The 27,086-nt window shown below is 43.3% G+C and overlaps 1 protein-coding gene across 5 annotated transcripts in view; it reads left to right on the top strand.

Annotated features, from left to right (window-relative positions):
• The window catches only part of hth (Meis homeobox homothorax), a 502,527-nt gene that overhangs the window by 372,345 nt on the left and 103,096 nt on the right, over positions 1-27,086 (top strand). For all 5 annotated transcript variants that reach the window (XM_069126288.1, XM_069126289.1, XM_069126292.1 and 2 more), the window contains one exon: positions 6,243-6,319. In XM_069126288.1, the coding sequence (XP_068982389.1) occupies positions 6,243-6,319 (77 nt within the window). The remainder of the gene's footprint in view (positions 1-6,242; positions 6,320-27,086) is intronic.

Raw genomic sequence — 27,086 nt, forward strand, 5'->3', positions numbered from 1 at the left:
CCGTTTCTTGCGTTAATTGATCATCCTCAAGGAAAGCGCGTGACACTGATTCTCCGTCGAATTTTATTTTTATTCCAAATCATCGCAGTTGAATTCTGAATATCGAACGCTGGTACCACACACACACCTGTGGATACGCTAAGAGGTTGGAACTCCTTAGAAAAGATACTTCACCAGCTTGCGAGTTTGTACTGATTTGAATTTGGGTCACGAACGATCTCATTGCCTCGAGAATTGTCTTGCAGAGTAGTTCGCTCCACGAAAGGGCCGCGGTTATTTCAGCTACGTCTCCGCTATCAAGGTAGCAGCCCGTGCGATGAGGTTAGCGTACCACGAAAAGGGGTCGTCTCGAGGCAATCGGGCTAAACTACGGACTCATTTACACACTTAGTCGGGCTTCCGCCTCGCTCGTTTCTACCCCAGCCCGAGTCGACCGAGAGCACAAATGGTTTTCATATTGTCTTTTTATCGCTCATTTTCATTTTATCGCTTGTTTGGCTGCCGACTCGAGTCATCCGCTTCGACAATTCCGCGTGTCTCTTTCTTCTACCAGCTCTGATTCTACGCTTGAAACGGCTACTATTCTGACCTCTATTTTCTTTCTCGCGTTTCGCGCAAACCTATTTAATCTATCTGACAGTCGTCTAGCGAGCTGTAAGTTTGGAAATTTCGTATATGTAATTTAGACGTCACTAAAAGAAACACGATATAGTTGGAGATCTTCAAGTTACAGAATTAAGGTCATGTAGATAATATTTGTAATATTCTTCAAGTGTCAGTCATCAACTGGTGTGGTACAGATCAAATCATTGACAGATATAACATATTTCCTTCCGGATTTTTCATTTTTCTCAATACCTATTGCACTTCTATTAGTTGATATAATTGTAATACAAGGACAATTGCTACCTTCTTATAAATGACTTTTATAATCATTACTTACTAATTTATTAACAATGTGAACTTCATCATATTAATTGCGGATTAAGTTAAGAAAAATTGTAGGAATATTCCTTTTAAATTTCCAAAATCTCTATTAATTCTTGCCACATGCTTCATTTAACGCGCATACCGATCCAACGTTATCTACTCTAATCAACGTAGTCCCGATCGTTTTCTCGTGCGATAATTGCGTAAGTATGGTGGAATATGGTGGTCGACTAAATCAGGTTTTGCACGGCGACACTGTCGCCCGTAATTCACCAGGTCGCGCAAACACTAAATTCGACGAGAATATCGGGCCCCACGAGCCGATGCCAAACCCGATGGTAGCGCGCACGAACGCGCGAGCGGATCCGGCTGCGCATAAAAGCCCGCGGCTGCACCGCAAGCGACCGAACCGCATCATATTTTTACATAATTAGCACGTGGCGCTCGCGGTATTACGTTCCTGGCCCCTCGTACCCCCCTGGTTAACCTCCCCCCTTTGCTCGTTACTTTTTCCCGAAACCTGCGGTATTTTTGGAAACCGCTGTAAGCCCGCCGCCAATTCCTCTACCCCGTTGTATATCATGTTTCTTGGAGGCGAGCCATAGTATACATGCAACAGAAGCGTGGCTTCGACTCTCCTCTCCGCTCGAACCGCTCTCCTCTCTCACCCCCTCCGTGAAAGCCCATTGTGCGGCCGTGTATACGCGATCCAAGCGATTCTTATCCTAATTAAATCGGCCCAGAGCATTGTCTGCCCGTGGAGTTTCTATCGGATCTTGCCTGGCTACCTAGCGTTCTCTCCATTTGCGGCGGTAACGTCATACCGACGGTATACAGCCGCGAGAGGGTCGATTGAGACGTGGCTGCGTATTCGACGAGGATTGATCGTGGCTAAATAAAGAGCGGAGGATTGAGAAACGCCAATTATTTTGGGAAGGCAAGTCGTGACGAGTTTGGGACTCGAAGGGAGAAAGAAACTTTGATGGAAAATTATGGATACGAATTTTGTTATTTAGGAAGCGAGGAATATAACGAGGAACATAATACGAGGGTGCAAATCAGTGGGAAGTTAGAGCGAACGTGTTTTGCTTGTCGTGAGCTATCGAAAGTATGAACAGACGAGGATTTAAAATTTCGTTTAAGAGCGTGTGAAGAAATTTTCTAATATAGATTCGCGTATTTTGTAATTGTATATTTCTACTTTCATTCTGAATTCTTCGGGCAGTTGTTATATTTATTTTTAAACTGAGAAATATTAAATAATCCTTGAAAGTTATAAAGGAATGGTTTAAAGGAAGTAATCTAGAAACATTTAATTCTTTCGTCTGTGTATTATTAACACAGCTTTTTGAAGTAAATTCGCGTCAGTAACTGATGTTCAGAGAAATGTAACCGAAACCACTTTTGTCCTTGACGAAACAATAAGGAGAAAAATTGGCTGGCGACAGATTTATCATTAACCGAGAAAGGCAGGAGCACGCGGAAAAGTCGGAAGGAGTTTCAACTGGATCGTGTTTCGTTCGCAAAATCCAAGGACCGTCTCTCCCCTCCTATTGGCCAAAGTCGCGTCCTCCTCGTTGGTGTATGCATAAAACAATCAAGATAATTGTTGAAGCTACATGGGGACCGGCTGGCTGACTGCTTTCCACCCTCGTCTGGGATCGTGGTAGCTGCCGGAACGGAAGGCAGGCGGAAGTAAAAGGGACAAAGAGGGAAAGAGAGAAGGCAGCAGCTATCCAATTACATTGAAAACAATAGTCTTAAGTGCTCGCGGCGGTCCGTTCTGGCCTGCCCACCCTCCTCCCTCCTCCGTACCGCCGCCGATGCTTTTCCAGGAGGGTCGCCCCACCCCCGCTGGGGCCACCCGTGACGATGCACAACTTTGACTCGCTAAAAGTATTACCGCGAGAAAGTTACAGGTAACACTCCGCGAATTGAATGAATCTTGCAGACACTTCTCATTCCTCCGGTTGAACGTTCCCCGATTAAGAAATGATCGTGAGGTCGACGAGGGGATGTCGAAGGTATATAAAAAAGGGGGATGAAGAGGTGAGAAGAAATCGGAAACCTTTGACAGTAGCATTGTAGAGTAGGCGTTTTATTAGATGTTCTTTGTTGTCGACTGAAAGCATGGAAATAAAATACCTTGCATAAAAATTTTAGTGCAAGTGAATCACGAGGTAAAGGAGAAAAAGTAATACAAGAGTATCAGAAAAAGAGAATTCAGCACTTAAGGAATGCGTGGAGAAATACTAACGGTGTAACGACATAGAAGAAAGTTACATCGATAAAAAGAGTCTGGTAATGAAATAAAGAAACGAGATCGTGATAAGATACGGAAAATGAAAGGATAGAAAAACTATGAAATAACTCCATAAAAGAAGCGAAAAGGCAGTAAAAAGACCCAAAGAAATAAAAAGAAGAATGTGAGAAGATACGAGGAACACGAAGAATACATACCCTAAATAAGAATAAGCAACAATGGCATCAGAAAGAAGGACGATAACACTAAAGCGCTTGAAAGAATGAGGTTTCATGAGGAGAATGACTTGAACATGAGTGAAGCTACGACGAAAGATACTTCGAATCTCCTAAAGATTCTCAAGAACATATGCCAGAAATCTGAGAATGGTAGTTTTAGATGAGAGTAGAACTACAAAGTTGCTGATGTGAAAATGCGACATGATATATCTACAGGGCTAGCAATGTACGTACGTAAGTTCGACATTCGTACGAATTTCATGTTTCCTATGATAAATGGATCCATGGTAACCTCGATTTGTTTGTTCAGTGACGACTTTAATATCGCGGTGGGAATTAATACAAGAGATGAAAATTAAGATGCACGACGCATTGTCCCCGGGGGACGAGCGTTTCGTGTAGCTCGTGATGTAATTAATGTGATTATCCGAGGATCGCGTGCGTTCTTTTTTCTTCATAATGCAGGATATGATTCTATGCTCTGACAGGTCATTCAGCTAGCATTTTAGTCTTGTGTAAAATTGATTCAGTTATTTGTAACATCCATAAATTATGTATGATATCGTTTAATAGTGTTCAGAAACTTGTTTATCTTTGACAGAATGTTATTCAATTACAAAATCATAGCTATAAGAAGAATAATATTGATCCTTATTCTGATTATGACAGTAAAATTAACTTCTTGGCGTTGATTGGCTTCATTTCGGAATTATGAATCGTACAATTAAGTTTCTTTTAAATTACTATAAAGATTACTGACATTTCAAATAATGATATCTGAAGAACATAAATATAATAGCAAAAAGGGGGAATGTAACTGCTCCGTCTTTTAACAGGTAACATAAACCAATAAAATTGTACATTTTAACAAAATTAATGTATCCAGGTACTTATAGATGGTAATTTATTTTCACCTTTTCTTGATCAGTGATCGTACTGTTTTTGTTACGTTTAAAATACTCAAGAAAGAAAGATTTGAATCAAGACGCATCTTTAAATTTCCAATTTTCACAGATTATATTTTTCACTCGATAGACACCGTGCGCACGGATTAACGCCGTTTACGAACCAAGACATTTCGCGGAAATGTTTTCGTTGTAACGCGCGTAGGTTTCGGCACGTGTCGTTCGTCTTCCTGTTGCTCGGCGTGCATCGAAGCGGTTGGTGTTGCCGCAAGTGTGAAATTAATGCGAGCAGTAACTTCGCTTGGAGAACGATGAGATTTATACACGAATTTATGGACTCGCGCAGCAAGACCGATGGAATAACCGAGGAGTGCATCATTTATGCATCTAGCTCCGCTTTCGCCGCCGCGCCTTTGAGCTCTTGCCAATGGCGAGCTCCCTTCGCCACTTGTGTCACAGTGAATCATTTTTTCGGTACGACAAGCGAGAATCTGAATGTATCCTGATGGAATTTTAAAGTGGCGTTTATATACGTGTAATTTTATTTCGACAAATTAGAATTATATTATGACTTTGACGTAGTTAAATCTTAAATACTGTCTAAGATACAAATAAAACCAAGTAAATACTGTAGTTTCACCTTAGTTTATATTTTTTAATTTTCGAAATCGATAATCAGTAATCATCCTCTAAATTTCGTTACAGAACCGAATAACTTATTAAATGTTTTATTATTAAAAGTATTAAAAATAGGAAAGTTGCCGAAATGTACGGAAAAGTTTGCGATGATATAAAACGAACTTCACATGGAGTGAAATTGCATTCGCTTTATTAAGCATTAACGTTTTAAGCCTCGGCGCTTTAATCGTAAATATTTAATCTTGCAACATGTCCCATTTAATCAAGAATTTTTGTACGACCGACGTAAAACCATAATTACAGGCGCGCCTCGTTGGGGAATTATTTTAGCAACAAAGTTATAGCTCGCAAAGTTAACATCGTCCATGTGCCGTTAGGAAACAAGTTTCTGCAAAAGGGTAACGTTAAAACGCAACAAGAGAATAATTTACAACGACATAGTGTGCAACCAGCAACGAAGTTGCTACGACCTTTCTTGCGACCACTAAATCCAGCTCGGTCATGTAAAGCTGTCGTTTCCGAGGGCTTTATCGCCGCGGATCCGTCGATTTCCTTCAATAATTCGCGACACAGAGATTATCTTGTAAACCGCCTATCCAGAACGTGTCCCTCCACCATTGACCTTTCTCCCGTATATCTTGAATGGCCTCTCGTAAACTCTGTCTTCCCTGAAAGCCAATACGAGCATCGAAGGACTGATCGTCGTGCGTGCATCTGCATCGACACAACACGATAAAACGCTTGTTGCTCCGTTATAGAGGGACGACCTTTTTTTTCTACCACTCTTCTCTTACTTTTTTCTCTTTTTTCTTCTTCTCTCTTTTTTTATTGTCGTTGTTGCCCAGCAATAAATATAGCATATAGCATTTCGCAGGTGCGTCCAGACGACGCGATGCCCAGTAATGCGACTGCCGTCGCGCAGATAAAAGTCCCCCGTGCCATCTATGCGCTCTGTGCACTTACCTGTTACGCGATAAATCACTCGATAAATTGTTTAAAAGCATAGACTGCCGGAGAACGCGGAACGGCCCGAGCTTTGCCCTCGCTTCGACGCTGTGTCGTCGTAAATAACGCGTAAGTTGCGACTGGCTCGCTTCGACTACTCTCGCGTATAGTAAGGAAGATGTAACATTGGCTAGAAATGTTTTCGAGTATTACCATCGAAGGGGAAGATTCGCTGAGTTAGTCACAGATAGCATGTGATTATGCTATTTTGTAAAATGTACGTGGTAATTAGGTTTCTAGAGGAAGAAAGTTATTAAGTTCGTTCGTATCTTTTTGTTGTAGCATCCGTACCCTTCGGAAGACCAGAAGAAGCAACTGGCTCAGGACACGGGGTTGACGATTCTCCAAGTTAACAACTGGTGAGTGCCATGAGAAAATTTATTGCGTTAAACTGTTCGAAGAACTCGTAGCGAAATATGTGAAAATTTAGTCTTATTACATAAATATATAATCTTCATTTTTCTTCAATGATTCTTTTTCAACGAATTTTTCTCGAACAGGTTTTCATCCTTTTTTCTTACTTCACTTTAGAGATTTTACTCGAGTTTCATTAAGTTCTTAGAGTATTTTATTTCTGACAATTAAAAGAGTTTTATAGGAGCCTGAATAAATGACGGCGCGATTTGTTACATCCGGTGAATGAAATTCAACATTCCATTCAGATTCAATATTTTAATCTTCATCAGTTTATCGTAAAGGAGACGAAACTCTATTATTAATCGAATACAGATATTTCATTTTAGTCTCTTTTAGTATCAATACAATTAGGAACTTCTTTACAATCAAATACTAAATAGAATACTTCGACTGGTGCCAAACACGCTATGAATTGTTCGAACAACTCAATAGATATACATAAATCGATTACATGAATTACAGTCTTTCACAGAGAGTTAATATTTCGTTTTCCAACCAGAGACACTTTCTCAATCTTAGCCTCATTGAAACACAAATTTCTTTTTCCTCTTGCCTGGTTACGACATCGATGTTATCCATAAAATCTGAATCGCATTAAGTTCGTCGGTTAAGCTAGTCAAACAGCGACAAGTAGATTAGTTGAATGCGTCGATCGCGCGAAATACGGAGAACTGTATCGACAACACTTTGAAACGTACGCAACCATGTGGTAGATTTCGAAATTCCCGCGATACCTGTCTCCGCACCACCATTAGACGGCATTGTTGAGCCCGCGGGATTCCTGGCGTGCCCCTTGTCGAAGATAAAGCTGCCGTTTCAATAGGTTTTCGCGTTCCGTTCGAAGGAAAGCTATTGAAGTAAGCTGAAAAGAATTTGACGTATCGGTGTGTCGGCCAGGAATTTAGGAATTCGATTTTTGCGACTCGTAGTTACAACAAAGTAGAATGTGCCAATCTGAGAAATCTTATCTTTTTATTATCGAAAATTTACAAATGGCACCTTTATCCAGAACAAAATTTTATCGATCCGAGTAAAGGTAAATAAATCACGAAAAGACAAAGGACGTGACAACATTGTTTTCTTAATTTCCATCTCGCTATCTCTCTATCCGCATTTCCCACGTTCTCTATCCGACAGTCATCGTCGTTCGACTTTCACCGGTCGTAAACCTTAACGACCCTCAGAGTGTCGCATTGTTCGACGATTATTTCTTTAAAACCGTACCACGGTTGTTCTATTCTGTTATTCGCTGCGGTTCGACCACACGCGTTAACACGGGTAAGGCGAATATTTCCCGCGGAATAAAACCGTAACACTGTCGAAGTCGGCCACGCAGCGACGTAACGAGACGTTCAAAATAATATCTCGTTCGCGCGGCTTGCACGCTTGGCAGCCAGGTAGGCGAGCAGCCTGTAAAACGTTTATGCGAGCCCGCTTTATGCACCTTTAATCTCGGCGCGAAGTGCCGTACCGGATTATACTAGCCGCTATTATGTAGCGACTTTACGATTTTCGTATCTGGGCCGTCGAGGGAGCGAGACAGAGAGATCGTCTTTCTTCGCTCTCGACCGATTTCCGAGACAAGTAAACCGCCTCGTTCTACTTTTCTCTTTATTCTACCTTCTTCGTTTTTCTTCTTTTTTCGCTGTTCGCCTCTGTGCTCTTGTTCCTTGTATTCGACGTTCGTATATCGAAACAAGAATACCGTAAATTCTGTGGAATTTTGACGCTACCGATAAACGCACTCACGAGCGCGTGTACTCCGGCGAGATTTTCGGTTCCGCTCGCCATAAACGCGATAGCGAAAAATGCGAGACACCGCGAGCCCATCGCCGCGGGATTCTGCGGTATACAAGCGCTGGTATCGTCCGCTGACCAGGATCTCGATCGTCGCAAGGAACAGGTTAACCGGCCCCTCGTAGGTGGCTGCATCCGCTTAGAATGCGGCTGCAGGTGCGGCTGATAAGCTCGACAAGGCGTGCTGCCTCTGCTCTTGGAATACTTTCCGCACGGTTTCTAATTCCGATCTCTGAACAACTATCTGATCGTGTGTTAAATTATGTATGTATTATTCCAAGCTAAATTAGTCTATTTGAAAATATGCACTTTGTACTCGTTTTTTATTATCGTTCATCGTACGCGGACCTTCGAACAATAATCGTTAGCAGCAACATTCCACGAACGCATCGCTGATATATGGAACGCGTTACGAGTGGCTTGCTGCCTCCAGTTAAATGTCGACAGATTTTTTTTTCACGCTCTCCCCATCGATGCTCGAATTAAAATGAAAAAGAGAGAACGGAAAAAAGGGGAAAAGAGAGGGCAGGAGGAAAAGAAACGAACACGCGCTCGAGATTCCATCCAACGAGATGGCGAGGTTACATTTTACGGTCGTTCGCGTTACCTTACGGCAATTTGCCGTACGCGGAATGCCGCTTCGGAACGATCGCAATTAATAAGCAGCTGCCTTCGTTCCTCTTATGATTCATAATGATACGGTTAATCGTTCGACTGCTGTTTATAGCGGGCCGGGATTAGTCTCGCGGGATATGCCGCCTTTCGTTTCGTTCTCCGGGAAACGCGAATTTAATTGCCGATGCGCCTTCGCAGGATTATCATCCCCAAGTTCTCCACGAGTTTGATGGCAGTGGCGCGTGTGCACGGGAATCGTTTAGTTTTCGACATTCGATTGTGAGTTTCACGACCGCTTATGATAGTAGGCCTTTACGACGAATCGATAAATTCGAAGGAAATTCAGAAGGGGATGAGCGGGAGCGAGTTTTTTCAAATATTTTCGGGTATCGGTGAGATATCTATTTAACGTTATTAGCTTGAATATTCCTTTCATTTGCTAGATCGAGATAAAAAGGATCAGATATAAGTTTTTTAGATCCATAAAGTGAATAGGGTACATCTAAATCATTAGGACCAGCGTTTTAGACTCAACTTGCATTATCGAATTCGAATTTCTAAAATCGTGTTTGTGGTCAGAAATTCCCAGAATACGCTTGATATTCTTTTTGTGGCTGTGTTTTTCTTTTTTATCGTTGTACGAAGTTCAAAAAGACTGAAGTGTCTTTATGAAATATTCATAGATTCTTATCCTAATCAAAACTGACGATATACCATACGCACCGTATTATAAATAGAACGTGTTATCGTTACTCTAAATAATTTCAGCATTGGAAACATAGTTTGCACACGTCATGAAAAAGCATAGAAAACATTGAGTTAGATGAGTAGACCATAATCGAAACCGTGAAGACCGAGAAATATTTCTAGGAATTATCTTATTGGTTACGTTCGTGTGTGTTGTTATCAAATGTATTAATCGATTAATCGGTGGTGGAGCACTAAATCCGTTTCATTAACAGCAAACTATTGAATATAACGACACATAGTATCGTACTTCATATCGATTTGCATAAACACTCCAGTCTAACAATATCCATAATTAAATAACTATCTTTTATAAACGTAAAGACACATATTAAAAATACCGGTTACACGAAATTCTGATCCAAATCCAAAATAAAGATCCTCCTAATTCACGTCACGTCAAAGGAAGTTCCTGGACAAACTCTTGGAAGAGTCGCGCGTCCTGAAGAAAAGTTAATTCCATGCGATCCGTTACGAGGCGGAAAGGGTTAAGACGAGCCAGAGAGCACCCTCGTGGAAGCTTAGTGCGTCCTGTCCCGTGAAATCCCTCGTTTCTTCGAGTTGATCCACAGTTACCTCTCCTCCTCCCCAATCCATGCCGTTCTCTTTACAGAGGACGAAAGCGTCCCCCTTGACTCGTATCTCGCTATCTTGATAGATGTTTCCGCGTAACACCTGCGCCAGCATCCGAATTACACCGGCCCCTGTTTACCGTGATGTTTAAGCGGCCCTTTCACCCTTCCGTTCTCGTACAAGTTCTCGGAAAATACGCGTTCCCTCCCCGCTGTCACCCCTTGAAATTTCGTCGCATTCGTACAGAACCGTTTAGGGGATTGGATTTGCGTTTAAACGTTTCTTTCCCAATTTATTTCAGGGATTATGAGAAGGTATACGAAATGGGATACAGGTGCTTCTCAGAAAAACAAGTTATAATCCTTGCAATCTTTCTGGAGAATTATTTTTTTATAATTGCTTAAGAAGTTACATAATCTATGGCAGAAAGGGATGCGCTAGTGACCAAGAAAGAACATTCGCGTAATATTATAATAAGCACGGTATATAGGTACAGTATGCACCGCTCACAGGCCAAGTTTCATCGATATTTTCTACTCTTTATTTCACGAAGTTAAATTCATTTGGCAAACGAGCGGCTTATATAAGAACAATTTAACTACAAGATAGTAACTTTCACACGAGTGTGAACTTTCTATAACATACACTCGATAGCTTCTCAGAGTGAACTGTCCTGTTGCACACAATCTCCATGGGACTTGCGGGTCAAAAAATTTGTCGTGGTCTTTAACGGATCGCACTGTAACTCCGTCGATGTATCGGCGTCGTCCAGCAAGAATCTTGTTTATACCGACCGGAATGTAAGAATTCCCCGGAGGCTGTCTCAGGTTCAGTAAACCTCACCAAGGATCGAAATAATCCGCGTTCCCGTTTACGGTGTCGTCCACGGGGGTGAATCAGCGACGGTTCCTGCGGCCGGATATAAAATGCGAAACGAATTGCTCTACCTTTCCCATCCTCTTCCTCCCTTCGCCCATCTTGGCTGCACGCGGTTGGTCCGGCACGTCTGCTCGCGTTCTCATTGCATCGCGACGCCACCGAGACGCGGGTGGTTTGCGGCGCGTATAAATAAAATCGTCGCGACGCCTCGCGAAACGACGAGCTCGTATAATAAGACGGAGAAAGAGACTAGAGGTTGGCTCGAGACAGGAATTGAAAGGGACAAGAAGACGGGGGATAAAGGGTGGTGGACGTGGAGCGCGGTAATTGAGCACAAATCAAGTTTAAGGAGGCCTCCGGCGATCGGGATTTTTTTCATCGAGCCACGCGTTAATATTTATTTGGTGCACGTTCTAGCGACGCCTACGCGATGCCACGATAATTGCGCGGCCGAGTCCTGAACGGTGTTAATTGCGTCGCGGCGGTGCAGCCGCTCGCAAGAAGAGAGGGAGAGAGAGATAGAGAGATAGAGAGAGAGACGCGTGCGATGTAACGCGCGCGGAATTTTTGGCAAGGCTCCCTGTTTACGTGCTCCCCCGTGCCACCAATATTTTCTCAGGCATCTGTCCATATCGCTGACATTTTCCGTCGCTGCCGGCCTCGTAATTAACCGTAACCGATGTCCACGCGCAAATTAGTAGCGCATAACTTTTCACCGCTCGACCATGCTCCGATGCATCCGAAATAACCTCGACGAGGCTCGTCGTGCGGCTCTTCACATTCCACGGTAACTTCGAGGTTAATTAAGTCGATCATGGTTGAGCCAGGAAGGAGGTTAAAGAAATTACGTAAAAACGATAAAGTTGCTTCGATCTTCGGTCGCGGAATCTCGTGTATTTTCCTGAGAGAAATTCGCGAAACGAAGCGAGAGGCATGGAAAGGAGGCGTTCTGTTTCTTTTCTTTCTGCTTTCTTTCTTTTTTCACGCAGACCGAAAGTGCGGGCTGTGATGTATGCTTCGCGTGGGTGGGCAGGTATAAGGGCGCACGTAGGCGGGCCGCAGAGCTTACGAGGCTTGCACTTGCGCGCCGGCGAAGTGTATGCGAGGGCCGCGGCAATTTCTTCGTGGCGCGATAAGTTTCGTGATATATTTCGCCGGGGGAAACTCATGTTTCCGTAATGCAATTAGAGCATGGCCGTTGCACCGTGGAACGTTAGCTCGGACGAGGGCTGCGTTCAGGAACGACGGCGACGACGACGTCGACGGACGATGCCAGTGGTGTTGCTTAGAAATAGCAGGTCTAATTAGAATACGCGAGACAAATGAAATAATTCGTAAATAAAACGCGTTCCCCTTGCGTCTACGTGCACGAAGGACGCAGTCCGCCCTCGCCCAACGGCAACTACCCCTTTTTCTTCTTTCCGCGATACACCTCCTTCACTCCCCTCCGCTACTTCGTTTTCTCCATTCGCTGCTCTGTTTCTGCTCACTGTCCCGCTCTCTCTTTCTCGCTACCTTCGCCCACAATTTTCCGTCACATATATCAGCCCGGACAGTAGTTAGAAGCGTTGCCAGCTTGTTACCGTGTGTAACCCTTCGCGATCCTCCGCGTACGCGTGCTAACTTACCAGGAATCGTGTATCGCGGGGATGAAACAGCTCTCGAATTGAGTTCAAGATGGAATTTATCCGATCGGACAACGTATATGTCATTTTCTCCTGGACCAGGCTGATTAATCCTACAGTCGGAAGTGGAACTCGATTCGTTAGATTGTACAGTATATAGCGATATCAAAGGAGGTGTTGTAAATTATTTTCGAGGACAAAATTTACTAAAAGCTAAAGAAGAATATTATCTTTTTAAAACTAGAGGTATGCTGGGCTTTCGTACAAGTTAGTCGATCAAAATCAAATTAACAAATTTCTTTTTGTTAATGTTTATACCCAAACAATACGATTCATCGTTATCGAAATTCGAAACAATCTACTAAATCCAATTAAGCCACTTCCATTACGTAAAATCTAATAAGATTGATGTGATTTATCATTAAGTTAATTTAAGACTGAGTTGTTCTAATTTATGCGAGTCGGAGGAAACATACTTCGAAAACTATTCTATTCCATCTCCTTGTTTGTAGAGTATGACACACGACTGTCACTACTTCCGTTGAACAGCAGCGTGTTTCGCAGTGGCGCAAATGTGTACTAATATTTCTGCTAATTTAACCGTTCCCTCCCCACCGTCGCGTATCTGGCTAATAAACCAGCAGTTATTTATCGGTCTGCCCGTCCCTCCGGTCCATCTCCTCCCGCCCCACGTGCGGCAACTGCCACTTAGGCCGTTTATTTCGACGCCGCGTCCGACGCGTTTTTCCTCCGCTGCGAATCCACCATTTACTCTATTTCGTCGAAATAATTTTATCGCCTAGGCCGTTCGTTTCGTCGACACCTTGCCGCGCGTTGACGACCGTTTCTCGCTGTTACCGGCTCCCTGCTCGTGCGCCTCGCTCGAAATAAGTTTATCAGTCGGCCCGTTCATCCCCGATGACGCGTGTTCTCGTAGACGTTGCGCAATTTGCGGTAGATTCTCGTGTCTACTCATGACGTTTATTTCTCCTTTCTTGATTTCGCTGATAGTTAGATTACTATCGCGTGACCTTTAATAACTAACGTAATTTTAATGTAACTCTTTGAGAAGCATAATAATTTATTACGTAGCGTGCTATTCTTTCCGATCTCCATTTTAGATCGAGAACTCTTTGCGAAGAATCAGTATTTTTTGTATTTAGCTCACATGCTTCTTCTAGAATACCATTTTCGATCAATAAATCTTTATAAAGGGCGTATTTTCTTTTTGTATTTAGCGCACACGCTACTATAAAGTCTGTTCGTTTCAAACGAAACATTAATTATTACGAGCGTTTGCTTTCCCAAAGTACTTAGTCGCAACAAATTTACGCAAGAAGGTAGCCACGTTCGTTAATCAATTTTCAGAGGGCGCTTCTCGCAGGTATATCATTTTGCTCTTTGCTCCAACCGCGTGGCTGTCGACGAGTATCGCGCGGCGCCGCGAGACTTCCTTTCTTAACATCGCGTCCGAAATAATTTTATCGGCCAGGCCATTTATTCCCGCGCCGCGTCCCCGCGCTCTTGTGCGCATCGCCGTCGAGGTGTTTTTCTTCGCGCGATGCACGTCCGTCGCGGAGCTTGCGATTTGCTCTATTTGACCGGAGGTTGAAATAATTTTATCACTTACAGCTGCAACCGAGCTGCCGCGACGGCGAACCGGTGTCTTAAGAGGATTTTGATGTTAACGGAGACGAAGAGCGATTTCGCTTAAGCCCCCGAGACGACGCTTAATCACCGCTCGAAATTTACCGTCCTCCGGCCCGGCCTTCGTTCTCCAAGCAGAGGAAAAAGAGTTTGGCACTCGGCTCCGTTGCCATACAGCAACGCCGCGTTTATTGAAACTCTCGTTCTACGAATCTTACCTATTCCCTTGATGAGAAAGTAATAGTGGTTTCGTGGAATGTAAAAATGAGTTAATTCATTACGATAGTATTATTTCGTATCATATTGTCATCATCCATATGAAGATTTTGACTGAGATGTTGTACGCGTTGATTCAGTCATACGTCATCCATTTGTGAAACAATTCATATGTCTTCTATCTAACTAACTCCGCAATGTCTGCAAAAGATGCTAGTCAAATAGTGTCATGAAAGAATGTCACGTAGTTGTATTCATATCCTCTTCAAACTTATGTAACGTAATGGACCTAAAACAGACATTGTCGCACACTGTGCCTAACAAATTCGGTCGAGGTTCAAGTTTCTTGTGATCACAGAATATCATTTTCACAACACGATTTTATCATACACTACGAAGTATGAGTCTCTTGAAATTATTTCTCTCGGTAGGTACAGGTTTAGTAAGAATCGAAATTACGTTTAAATCAAGCCAATACGCATCGATCTTCGTATATTTACAACGCTTATTGGACTTATCGAACGTTATCGAACAATCAGTAGACAATTTCAAACGAAACAAGCTTAATAACTCGTCCACTCGTCCAAAACAAAACGAACAACTTTATCGACGCCGCTAACGAACCTAACACGTTTACCACCAGCACCCTATCAAAAGGAACACGCTATTTTTTTTCATCTCGCGATACGATATCTGTTCTGAGCCGAAGAGTAACATTCACAGAGTGATTTCGCATGCACCAGGCGACTAGCACGGTGTACAAGCACTCGACCACCCTTCCTCCCTGCTCCGTCGTTGTCGCGGTTCCTCGAGCGGATCGTTAACATCATAACTGTACGTCGCACGGGTAATTTAGACCGCTGTAAAACCACCAAGCAGTCTTCGTCCCGGTGTGTACGTTATAAACGTGTACGTACATCCATGTCTATATATACACATGCATATAACACGTGGACACGCAGAGCGTTCGGCTGTAAGCGACTTGCTAACGAGACGTTTCGTTTTACAAAATCGTCCGAGACCCGGGAGCCACGCGAATGGCGCCGTAAATCCTCAGACCGGATGTTAATATCCCTCCCCCTTGGTCGACACTGCACCCTCCCTTCCTCGTCACATCGCCGATCCTACTTGTGCCGCGTGCTTCGCAAATATTGTTGCACCGGGCGCGCGCGGTTGTCGCAGTTTTGAGCGCAATGGCCATTAAACGTCACTTCTGCGGCCACGGCCGAACTAATCTCTTTTACGCGTTCCGCGAAAACGTTGCTGGGCCAAAACCATCGCTGTCGGGACGATGGAATGATGGCTGATGATAAATCATCCGGATGCGCGGAGGTGGCAACGTGTTTTGTTAACGTGAACCACCACGGAACCTACAGACAGCGTTTAAATAAGACGTGGTAATTGAATATGGTATAGTTAGACTGTCGTTTGATACGAGGTAAACGGAGTTTGGTAATGTTTGCGTGAAGTACAGGTGGGATTGTACAGGTTGATCCTCTTGGTCGGTTTGTGTTGGCTGGATTTATGGTGGGCGACGTTTTTCCGTTCCTGGTCCTCGTGGGAAGAAAGGTTGCGCGGGATACGACCTGAGTCGTTTGCATTCCGTGTAAGGAGCGATTCGGCTCGAATCCGAACGAAGATTAGGCGATTCGATTAGCCGTGAGAGCTGGAGAACAGCCGATTCGCCGCAAATGAGCTCGTTGCGGGAAGCAGGACCTTCGGTGCACGAGTCGGCCTTTGTCGGGTAAAAGAAAAATTCTTTCTCTTTCTGATGCTGTTCTTGGGATTGGGAAAATTGATCTCTCGGAGAAATTTTTCTTTATATGGTGCTAAAAAGTAATTTAAATTTGTATAAACCATTTGAATAAGAATCGTAATACTCTATCTTCGTGTCCATATTTCAACCCCTTCATGTGCGAAGAAATATCGTATCACAATGATAAAAATGAATTCGAAAATAGTTCGTTATAAATACAATTCCCCTTTATTTATTCAGTCCCATAATTCGTGCCACAGCAGGGAAAATAAAACAACGATGTTAGAACGTGCAGCCTGTTGAAAAACGTGTGATTAACATTTCAAGAGGATTTATGGTGGATCATCTAAAAAACTCAAAAAGCAACAGATTACTAAATATTGGTCAACCAGACCACAAAGAATACATCTTCCTGCATCTTAAAAATCTTCGAAACTGCAAATTCATACCACGGAAGCGTATGAACATCCTATACACTTTCGAGCCCGGTGCTCCTCGAGGCTCTTGGATTTCTGGAGACGACGGAAGATCCGGATGCGTGACAAGGATCCAAGTTTATCGTGGGTCGCGGCCGCTGCTGAAACTCTGTAGGGTAACCGAAGCCCCCGCGCTCATGCTCGACCGAGTTGAAAATCTTGGGGCAGCCGTGTAAGGCGCGTCAGCGGTGCGAGAAAGGGCCTCGAGGTGATGGAGTGACGCGATACGAGCGCGCACCGGTGACACCGTACACCCGGCTGACTTACGGTCCCCGGCATCACCTGCTCCTACAACGTACAAACGAGCCTACACAACGTTGATCCGCGACGCGCAGGAGGCCCGCAGGAGCTCGCGCACCTCGCCGCGCGATTGATGGTGCTGCGATAGAAGCGGACCAAAGGGAATGGAGCAACGTTCGTTGCCAGACTGTTTGGTAGTCATCGAGTGATGCGTAGGAAAATGTGCGGAAACTTTGGTTTGATGTTGGTGGAAATTGGATCATGCTGAAATTGGATATTTCATCAGGAACGGTAGGGTCGATGTTTTGTGTGTTTAGTGTCCTTTAGTAGAATGTCGTTTAAAGATGCTTGACGGATTTCTGGTCTCGTTCGTAGCTTAAAAAAATTTTTTCTTTGATATTTGATAAGTTCACTGTTGTCAAAATGCCAGTAAGATAGCAGAAACATTTGCAAAGGTGTGGTAAACGGAATATTTGTCTTCAGTATTCTTTGCAAGAGCGTACCTTAAAGTTCTTTGATCGATTCCTTGTCTCGTTTCCGGCTTGGTGAAATTCTTTCTTCAAATCATTTGTTTAAATTGTGATAGTTCTAATAATCGACCGACTTTCGTGTACCATTCGAATTACTCGCTGTAGTATCGTTCGTGGAACGATAAATTTATTTGAATGAATTTCTAAAGACTCCAGAAACAAAATATTAATTAGAAAACGAAGAGGTGCAACGAACGTATCATCCAAGATAAATGGTAGAAGTTAGCAAACCCTATTAACAATAAGGCCACCAAAGATAACTCAAAGAATAGACGTCACGTTTGACAAACGAGACTAAGCAATGCATGCGCGGCCGGTGCGTTCGTCCAGCCAGAGAAATCCAAAATCGTGTAGTACACATCGTTGATTCGGACTCATTGGTTGGCTTCGTGTAACAATCTCATTTAGCAGTGCTTTCCACCCTCAGCTGGCTGACGGCGTCTCTCTCTCATCAAGTACCGTCGGTCGTCTGCGAAGTCCCCTCTCGCAGTGGTACGACCACTACCGCCATCACTATGTCCCGTATAGCGAAGCGGGAAACCCTCTGGGGGCCGTAGGGTGGGCAGGAGTCGGATATCTAATTAGCGGGGGCTGATCGGTAATTACTACGATTAATCAATCCGTTTTCCATTTGTGCGCGCTGTGCGCGTTCGCCTGTGCGAAAGGGAGAGAAGAACCGTGGTCGCGAAGGGGGCGAGACGATATTAGGGGTGAGTGTAGGCGGGGGCGGCAGCCACGAAGAGAACGCGAGAAGAATAGGCGTTCGTGACGGGCGACGACCAAGAGAGGGTTGGTGTACACGAGTGAAAGGGGTACCGAAGTCGAGAGCAAAGGGGTGCGCTCTGTGGATCCACGTTGTTCCACGATTCCGCTGGTAGTTTCGAGATTGGGATTGTCGGGCTCTCGGTCAATTAAATTCTCACAATGAGCCGCCGTTTTCGTAGACTTAGCGGTCCTTCTCGATTCTTCTCGAGTACGGATGTTGACCTGTGAAAACACCATTGTCACTCGTTTGTATACTTGGTCGGTGGAAAATTAAGGGCAAATGTAATCGATATTATGAAGGGGATGACACGTTTTAGCGTGTGATTTGATTGCGATGTAGTACGTGTCGATTGGTTTTAATAGGAGAATTGTAACGTGTTTGGACTTTGAAAAGCAGCGTGAATTACGCACGTACGTACGTCTCTCGTTTTCTCAAGGACGATTTGCATACAAGGCAACTGTGTGTTATGGAGACCGGTCCTGGAAATCGAGTTAAATGCGTTTCAATGAACGGATCGCACCTACGCAATGGTGAGCCGTGGAAACCGACACCAATATGGAGGGGCGAGGAAGATGGAGGTGCGGATGATCGGTAGCGTTACGAGATTGACCGGGTCAATATGCATACGTTTCAACCCACTCGACAAACTTTTATTGCATTACGCTCCACACGTGCATTTGCTGGCCCCTTCCTCGGCTCGTTTTACGCTCGTTCAGAAGCGGCATTATCACTGGCGTAGGCAGGAAGGACGTTTTTGACTTTGACGGGGCTACTAAAAGCTTCGATGACATGTAATCGTTTAAACCTAAAGCTGGTAGTATTTATGATCTCACAACAAGTGTCGGCGTTCTAAAAATTTGCGAAGACCGATTAACTTCGGTGTATATATGTAAGATCATTCGTTAGATTAAAATACAGTTGGGCCAAAATTGAAGAGTCTGCCCTAAGTAGCCACGTGGCGATGAAGATAAAGATTTTTAAATGTTGTGAATAATATGTTTTCATTAACTTTGACATTTAAGCTGCTCAGAGGCCACACTGATCAACTCCATAAATTGGAAAGCACAGAAAAATGATGATGTTATAAACACTATATTTTAAATTTACTTTAGATTTTACCACCACTTATGCCATCCTTTTGGGGAGAACAGCTAAAAGCAAATTGAGAATTGAACGTTAATCGTGGACTTGTATAACGAAATTAGGAAATTAACAAAAAACGGATTTATTTCGCTTCGGAGAAACTCATTTACGGAACGAAGAAATAGAAAAATTCGAAAGAAAGGAGATGGTACGCCACTGGAGGCTCAGTGGATCTGGTTAGAAACAGTACGCTAATGTCGTAGAAGAAAGCAAGAGAGTCGTAGTAACGAGCGAAATTCTGGCAGGGGCGTCGAGGCATATGGAGCGAAATCTCTTGATGCCATTAGCCCCGACTTTGTAAATAGTTTTCGCTGGAAGAATAACAGCGCGACGGCTGCGTAGGGGTCGTAACCCTAAACCCCTGTATAGGCTGTATTCTCTGCGAGCGTCGACGTTGCGAAGAACACCCTCGAACGAAAGGAGCCGATTGTGATCGATCATCGGGGATTGTTCTCTCTCTTTCTCTCTCTCCTTCATCGCAGAGTTTCAGGAAAAGGGTTGAAGTTAGCCAAGGGGCAGGAACCCCCATTATTTGTTTTGCACGAGAAGATTATCGCGTTATTACGCGGGACGAGTCAAGGGTCTTCTGTGATCGGCTCGTGGGACTCCGACGTTCGAAGACACGCAAACACTTGGCTTCTCGAATTACATTCCTGAATTGGGGTTGCACGTCTCGTAATCTTCGTGGAAGCTCGCCTCGGACGGACACGTGTCCGGACGTTCTCTAGGGCAGAATGTGGACCGAGTAATTACTTCCGTGTTAAGTCGTGTCTCGATATTTGCTGTTCGAACCGTGATTCGGACACTGCTACCTATAGCAATTCAAATGTGTTCGCTATATCAAATAATAATAGATGAAAATGCTACATATCAAAGTTTAGTACCAGTATCAGAGTATTAAAGTTTAAGGAAATATATAATCATATTTTTCTTAATTACTATTACATAGAATATTACGTAAAATAGTGAATTCCGAGTATAAAAATGCTATAGATCATTCGTGCTAAAACTTACTACACAACTTTTCTAGTTTCAAAATTGGACGTATCACATTAAGTCACTTGACTACGTATCGTCACTCATTTTTCCCTTTTCCAATTAACCTAACCAAGAAGACGTTGCTCGTAAAATCAGTATCAAGATTTAACCGTCCTAAGTTGGCAACCGTCCTAGTTGCCCATAGTTCCTGTAAACGTCGTTTTAAATAATTTTGAACGTCACCTCTGTGGTGAACATAGTGTCGGAAAGAACAGAAATCGGATGTAAAAGGAGGGGGATGCCGGATGCGGACAGGGGCTGATGGGGCGCTGGCGAAGGTGGAGAAGATGGTCTGGCCGCCTCGAAGGCTCACAGGGAGAGGAGCCGTTGAACAGGGACAATGCTTTCATCATTGCCGCTCTTTCTTTCATTCCCCGTGCCGGAGGTGGACCGCTCTCTTTTGCCCTCTCCTCCTTTTTCACCGAACCCAACCCCTCTTACCCCTTTCTTTTTACGCTTTTTTGCCCGCAAAGGATCCATTGTCGTCGGGTTGTAGGTGGGTACCGTCAGCCGGTAGGTATCAGTGTCTCTACGCGGGCCAGGGTTTGGGGGATGGATGAGTTTTGTAAAAGTCCCTTCTTCTTTTTCCGTCCTTTGCCGGTGGTTCCTCTTGCCTTCCTCTCACCGTCCTAACCAGTCGCCTCTCGTCCCATGGCTCGGTGTATGCGCCGCGTTTTTAAAAGGCAGAAACGGTCCTCTCTTCTGCAACTCCTCTTTGGCCGGGCCGCGCGATTATGTGTGCGCTTCAGGTGGATGACGCGCACGAGCGAGTCTGCCATGGAATGAGCACCGGCCCTCGCAGAAAGTCGTCGAGCGGACAAAGTCGTATCGGCTGAAAGGAAGAGGGTCGCTTTTGATTCTAATTCGTTGTCACAATACCGCCGCTTCTTCCCGTCCTGCACCGGTCCGCTCAAAGTCGTCTCTCCACCGTCCTTCCGTGGCATCCGGTGAACGACCCAGTTCAAAGGTAGAATTTACGAGAATATTTTTTTAACAAACGCTATTATGTTAAACTGTCGAGGAGATTTGTTAAAAAATTATAAATATTGCGCAGTTGAAGCTAGTAATTTAAGGCTGTAATTGCCAGAGATGAAGCGTTGATTTTTATAGAACTATGTACTTAATAATCAGAGTAAAAAAAGGAAATAAGGAATAGAAATAAAAAGTTTTAGGAATCATTAGAAGAAGTGACTAGGAAATATTAACACTAAAACGATTAATGTGTTAATAACGTGACCAGTTCATAATGTTTCATGAAATTTGCATAACTTTATAATAGCGAAGATATGAATGCATTATGTTCTTTTTCATATATACGCAATTTATTCGCTTTCTTTTATTTACGCTTTAATTGCTGACGATTCTACTATGGGATCATAGGATCTTATGGACCTATAATAATTGTGAAAAATATCTGCACACCATTATGCATGTGTATTATTATAACATTTATATATCAATTAATTAGGCTCAAGTACATTAAATTTCATATAATTTAGTACTACTTCCATATAACTACAAAAATTTCATACTGTGAAAATGAAATTTATAGAATTTGATAAAAATACATTTCTCATATCATAACAAGATAAGGATATATGCAAATAATCTTTTATTTGTAGCCACTGTATATTTGCAATTAGAACATCTCCATTCGTTTTTCCCGATAATTTCGTCGCAATCTAAGCTATGTTAAACCTCAAACGTGTTAGTACAGAGAGAGTGGCACACTAATCGCGGGGACTCGTTTATCACGCGACACACGGCCCGGCTGACTTCTCCGTCCCGATCTGACAAATCCTCCGTTTTCATCCGACGTGTTCCCCTAGCCGAATGAAGACGTCTTTCGGTGTATTACCTCGCGATTGTAGGATGATTGTCGTCGTGGAGCCCCGCGGGAGGCCGGCAGATGTTTCGCGGCGACCCAATCAGACGACCCCCGAAGCGGTGCGCGACAATCAACCATCAAACAATCTGCCACCCTCCGAGTGCTCGGTTGCTTGGATGGCGAACCAAAACACAACCCTTCAGCCTTTTCGTGATCCGCCTCAAGTGAGCATATGCCTTCGCGGCTGGAGTGATTATTTTTCACCTTGCACGCTGAGGGTGCAGCAGAGGGTGAATAGGGTGCATGGTGTAGTCTATTGATTTTTGAACGTCGACGAGTTTAGGGAAACTGAGCTTTTGATTAATGTTTCTGCAATGTAGATTATATTTTGTTGTATCTTACTGTGAACAAAAATGTTAACGTTATTACTAATAAAACCTAATATGTACTTAAATATGAAATATAGAAGTATAATAAGAAAGAATAACTATATAATAATTATGTTTTGGTCTTGATAAAAATTAATGTTAATTTTGTGAAATTTATCACTAAATATTTCTAGTAGTTTGGAAATTAAAAGATCTAACACCGGTCATTTTTATTGGTTTAGTAACTCCATTGTTAATCTTTCTACATTTGTATTAAGTCGTCAAAATCAAAAGTATTAGTTAAGCTCTCGTGTTATTATCATCGATTACTCGTTACAAAGTCTGAAAATCGACACAAAAGGATTTATGATCTTTCTGCCGTGCGATATTGTGCGATATACGGAATACAATACAATGAATGAACTATCAAAACCGCCACGAACATACCGAACAATCTAATATTCTCACAACTGTTTTCAAACCTTTCAAAGAGCATGTTGCTTTTCTCTCGTTCCAACTTTTCCCCGATGCGAAGGTAGCGACGATGGAGTTCCATTTGGCCGTACCAGGGACGGCAGCCTAAGCCACTTCGTAACTCTTCCTTTGCTCGCGGTGGTAACTTTTAATTTCCTTCGAAGAAAGGTGATTCTAATTTCCGAGCGTGCCGCGGCGTGTATATATTGCGGAAGTTTTACCGGTCGGACTTCATATTGCTTCGCTGTGCGGCGGCTGCCCAAGACTCGGCTGACTTAACGCTTGTCTACCTAGTTTAGCGTCATCCCCGCGTTATTAAAGACTCCGCCTAGGAGTGTTATTACGCACCGGGGGCAGGTTATTACGATGTTGTCCGTGAACTTTGTTCGCCGCGGATTCTCGTTCCCGGGCGATGACGATAGCTCGATGATGAATCGTTCGCCTCGCGCCTCTCTTTCATCCGAGCCGAGTTTCTTGCTTTAATTCCGTTCGGTATACCAGACTAACGACGTAACGTCTTCTTACTCTCGTGGTCGGAAAATCAGGAAAAAGCGACGCCTCGGCGGTGATTTACAAAATTACTTGCCAGTTCGACTCGATTAACGCCATAACTCTGCCTCGTCTGACAACTGGATTTGCTAATGAGACAGGCTCCAGCTTTTCCATAACGACAAGCAACCGATACTCGGTGCATGTTTCGATCGACGAAGATATCAAGCACAGGTTTAGACATTTTTGTTGATTTCCCGATTTGCATTTTATCTGATCAGAAAGAAGAATATAGGATAATCATGATTTATTTATAATAAATTTAAAGATGCAAGATTACACCGATTGAATATAATAAAAAATATCTTTAATATCAAAGGTGTGGTAATGTTTATGATTTTTTGTGAACGAAAGAAATTTTCACCGAACTTCGTTTCTTGAAATTTGTATGGAAATCCAGTGTCTAGTAATCGTTGATATGGTCCGCCATATATCGTTCAATGACGTTATCCAACTGGCTCATGGAATATCTTCCTTGTTAGAAAGTTTCACGATGAGAATGCAGGTCTTTGGCGAAAGCTGCAAAGGGAACGACTGTCTGGGTGTTTCGAGGCTCGTAAAGGAAACACCGAGACGAGAGCCGCTGGTTAAGGATACGCGACCCAGTATCTGGTACGAAAGCAAGGAAGGTCTTGTGTTATAGCGCTGCTGAAGTCCTTGCTCCGCCATTTGGACGCTCGGTTGATGGCCCATGTAGCCGTTATTGTCTCAAGACGGCATCTCGTATCGTTAGCTCGCTCCTTACAACGCCGTTGACCACACGTTCGATAACGACAGTCTTGGAAATTGTTAAAAAACATACGACATCACGGATCCTACTCGAATTCTATCTTACGTTTATCTTTCCTCTTCTATCTTCTATGTATCGATTCGATGCTCTTTCACCTGCACGATGCTTTCTCTCGTCGCGTTGGCTCATTCGCCAGCAAAGTCTCGGAGAAAAGATAACCGATCTTTATTGGATCTTCCATTACGAGGACCGGCGATGGTTTCCGTCTCGGCGGCCTCTAAGTTAAGCAGATAATAGTATATTTCCGAAGCAGAATCACGCACCTGCGTTCCACAGCCCGAATCTTTCCCTCTTTCCGAGTCCACTCATTTTCCTTCGCGATTTTAACCTCTTATTCCGTAATTTGCATCTGCGGCTATATTATCCACGAGTTTAATTCAAAACGAAATTCCTTCGACGGAGAAGAATCACCGGCGAATCCCCACTTGCAGTTTTAACTTTATTCCTTCTACGATAAGTCTTCTCAGATGGGTTGAAAATCACTTTCGAACAACTCCATTACACTTTTAAAAGCTATTTTCAGTGTCGATTCAACGACTATTCAAAAATTCCGTCGCAATATTAAGTTTCATCTTAAAAAATCTAAAATCTTTGTAGAGGACTAGTAGAGGATGTTTGACCATGAGATTTATTGGACGAGATTGCTCGTTGTTGAAACCGTCGAATATATTTAAAAATAATTAAATAAATTAATGTACGGACAATATTCGCTGAGACGCTCGTACAGTATATAAGTCGTAAAATAGGATCGCTAATGACTCGTTAATTAGATCGCTGTTAATTCGTTGATAACTGATTGATAACTAATCGACAGCTGACTGTAACTCGGAAGTCGGAAAACTCAAATTCGTCTTTGTTCGACGGTTGCACGTAGCGGCGACATTGTTTTGCCCGGAGCTTATTTATTCTTACATTACGTGTATCCTAACGATCTTGATACTCCGAGGCAAAACAACAACATGATTTGAATTGTCTTCTAACTCGTGTGCCCTTATACCTTCTTCTACACAATGCTCTCATTACAGGTTAAAATGAATTGCCAAGATCGATTTAATAAAGTATACAAAACTTCTATCACAGGTAGCTTCTAGTTTCAACTTGAATTCAAGGTTATCCAAAAATTCTGTCACGCGATTAATTTCTAGTTTGAACGCGGACTGCGACGAGGTACGCAGACGCGATCCCCTTCCGCGGCGCGCTCGTTCGCCTTTATTAATTACACCCCCGGCCACGGTCTGGAGCACGGTAACTGGATTGCATTATATTAAATTTATCATAGTTTTCACCTCCCGCTCGGTATTAGATCCACGAGCCCTCTTACTGGGAAACAATTTACGCTAATTACAAACGCTGCCTAATTATACATCCGACCTATCCTTCCTTCAACCCGAAATCTCTCGCCGCACCACCACTCTCTCTCTCTCTCACACACACACACACACACACACACATACACATACTCTCTCTACACCACCCTTTCTCCAGCGCAGCCCGAGGAGGAGCCCTCTTCTCGTTACAGGAAGCGCGGAGGGACGCCATTTATAATGGAGGTTACGCGCGAGCGTGTACATGCACAACGCGTACACCTGGGTTTACCTAGCTCTTCCGGCACTCCTCATGGATGCTGAAATCGTTACGTACGCGCCACGAACACCGCAAACCCCCTGCCATAATACACCGCTCGACCCAGTTCCATCGATTCGATTCCCTCGGGTTTTTCGAACGGCTCCGACTCAACGTTCTCTCTGCATAGCCACGGAATCTTATTGGTCCACACGGATAACGAAGTCACGGCAAGTCGTGCGGGATTCCAACTTTTCGCGCAACTTTTTAATGGATCGCTCTGGATTAGACGTATGATCCAACCTGGAGTTTGCTTGCTTTACTGCGATATGGTATCATAGTTAGTGATAAACATCGTATGTGTTTTCGGAGCGAGCTGGCGTTTCAGATATGAAGGTTCTGAAGCGTGTTAAGAAAGGAATGAAAACTTGAAACGTTGTTAGTGTACGTTTCTATTAGATTTCATTGACAGATTTTTATGATTGGATCGTAGGTTTTGTACATGACAGCTTATAATTGTAGCTATAATTGTAGTTAGTTACATTTCTGTGACTAATTGTCTTATTCACATTCTTATGATTGTGTTCTAACTTTCTCATTCAAGCTTCTGCGACTGTATTCTAGCTTTCTCATTCATGTTCCTGTGATTGTATTACAGTTTCCTCATTCAATTTCTTGTTACCTTGTAATCAACTTTCTGTGATTGTATCTCTATTTTTCCATTCGGGTTCTTTATTACAGAATTTTTCATTTAGATTCTTGAGAGCGTAGTACAGTTTTCTCGTTCTACTTCTTTCTTTGCGTAACTCCATAAACACGTAATTAGCTTAAGAATTGCGTAACTTGAATTGGACGCTGATACAGCAACAAAATACACATATTTAGAACGTATCCCATCAACGGCATAACAACATTCTGTTCTTCAATCTCTCAAATAAAAAACATCACAGACAATAGTGAGTTTCATCGATATGTTTGCAGAAATTCACCTTACACTGTTGATTATCGAGGATTTATTTATGCAAATTGATTCGAGAGAGCGAAAGGTATTAGAGAGGCGTACATGAGATCGCGGCCTAACCCCCGTGG

The sequence above is a fragment of the Bombus flavifrons genome, chromosome 13 (assembly GCF_040668555.2).
Source record: "Bombus flavifrons isolate JBK064 chromosome 13, iyBomFlav1_principal, whole genome shotgun sequence".
NCBI classification, from domain to species: domain Eukaryota; kingdom Metazoa; phylum Arthropoda; class Insecta; order Hymenoptera; family Apidae; genus Bombus; species Bombus flavifrons.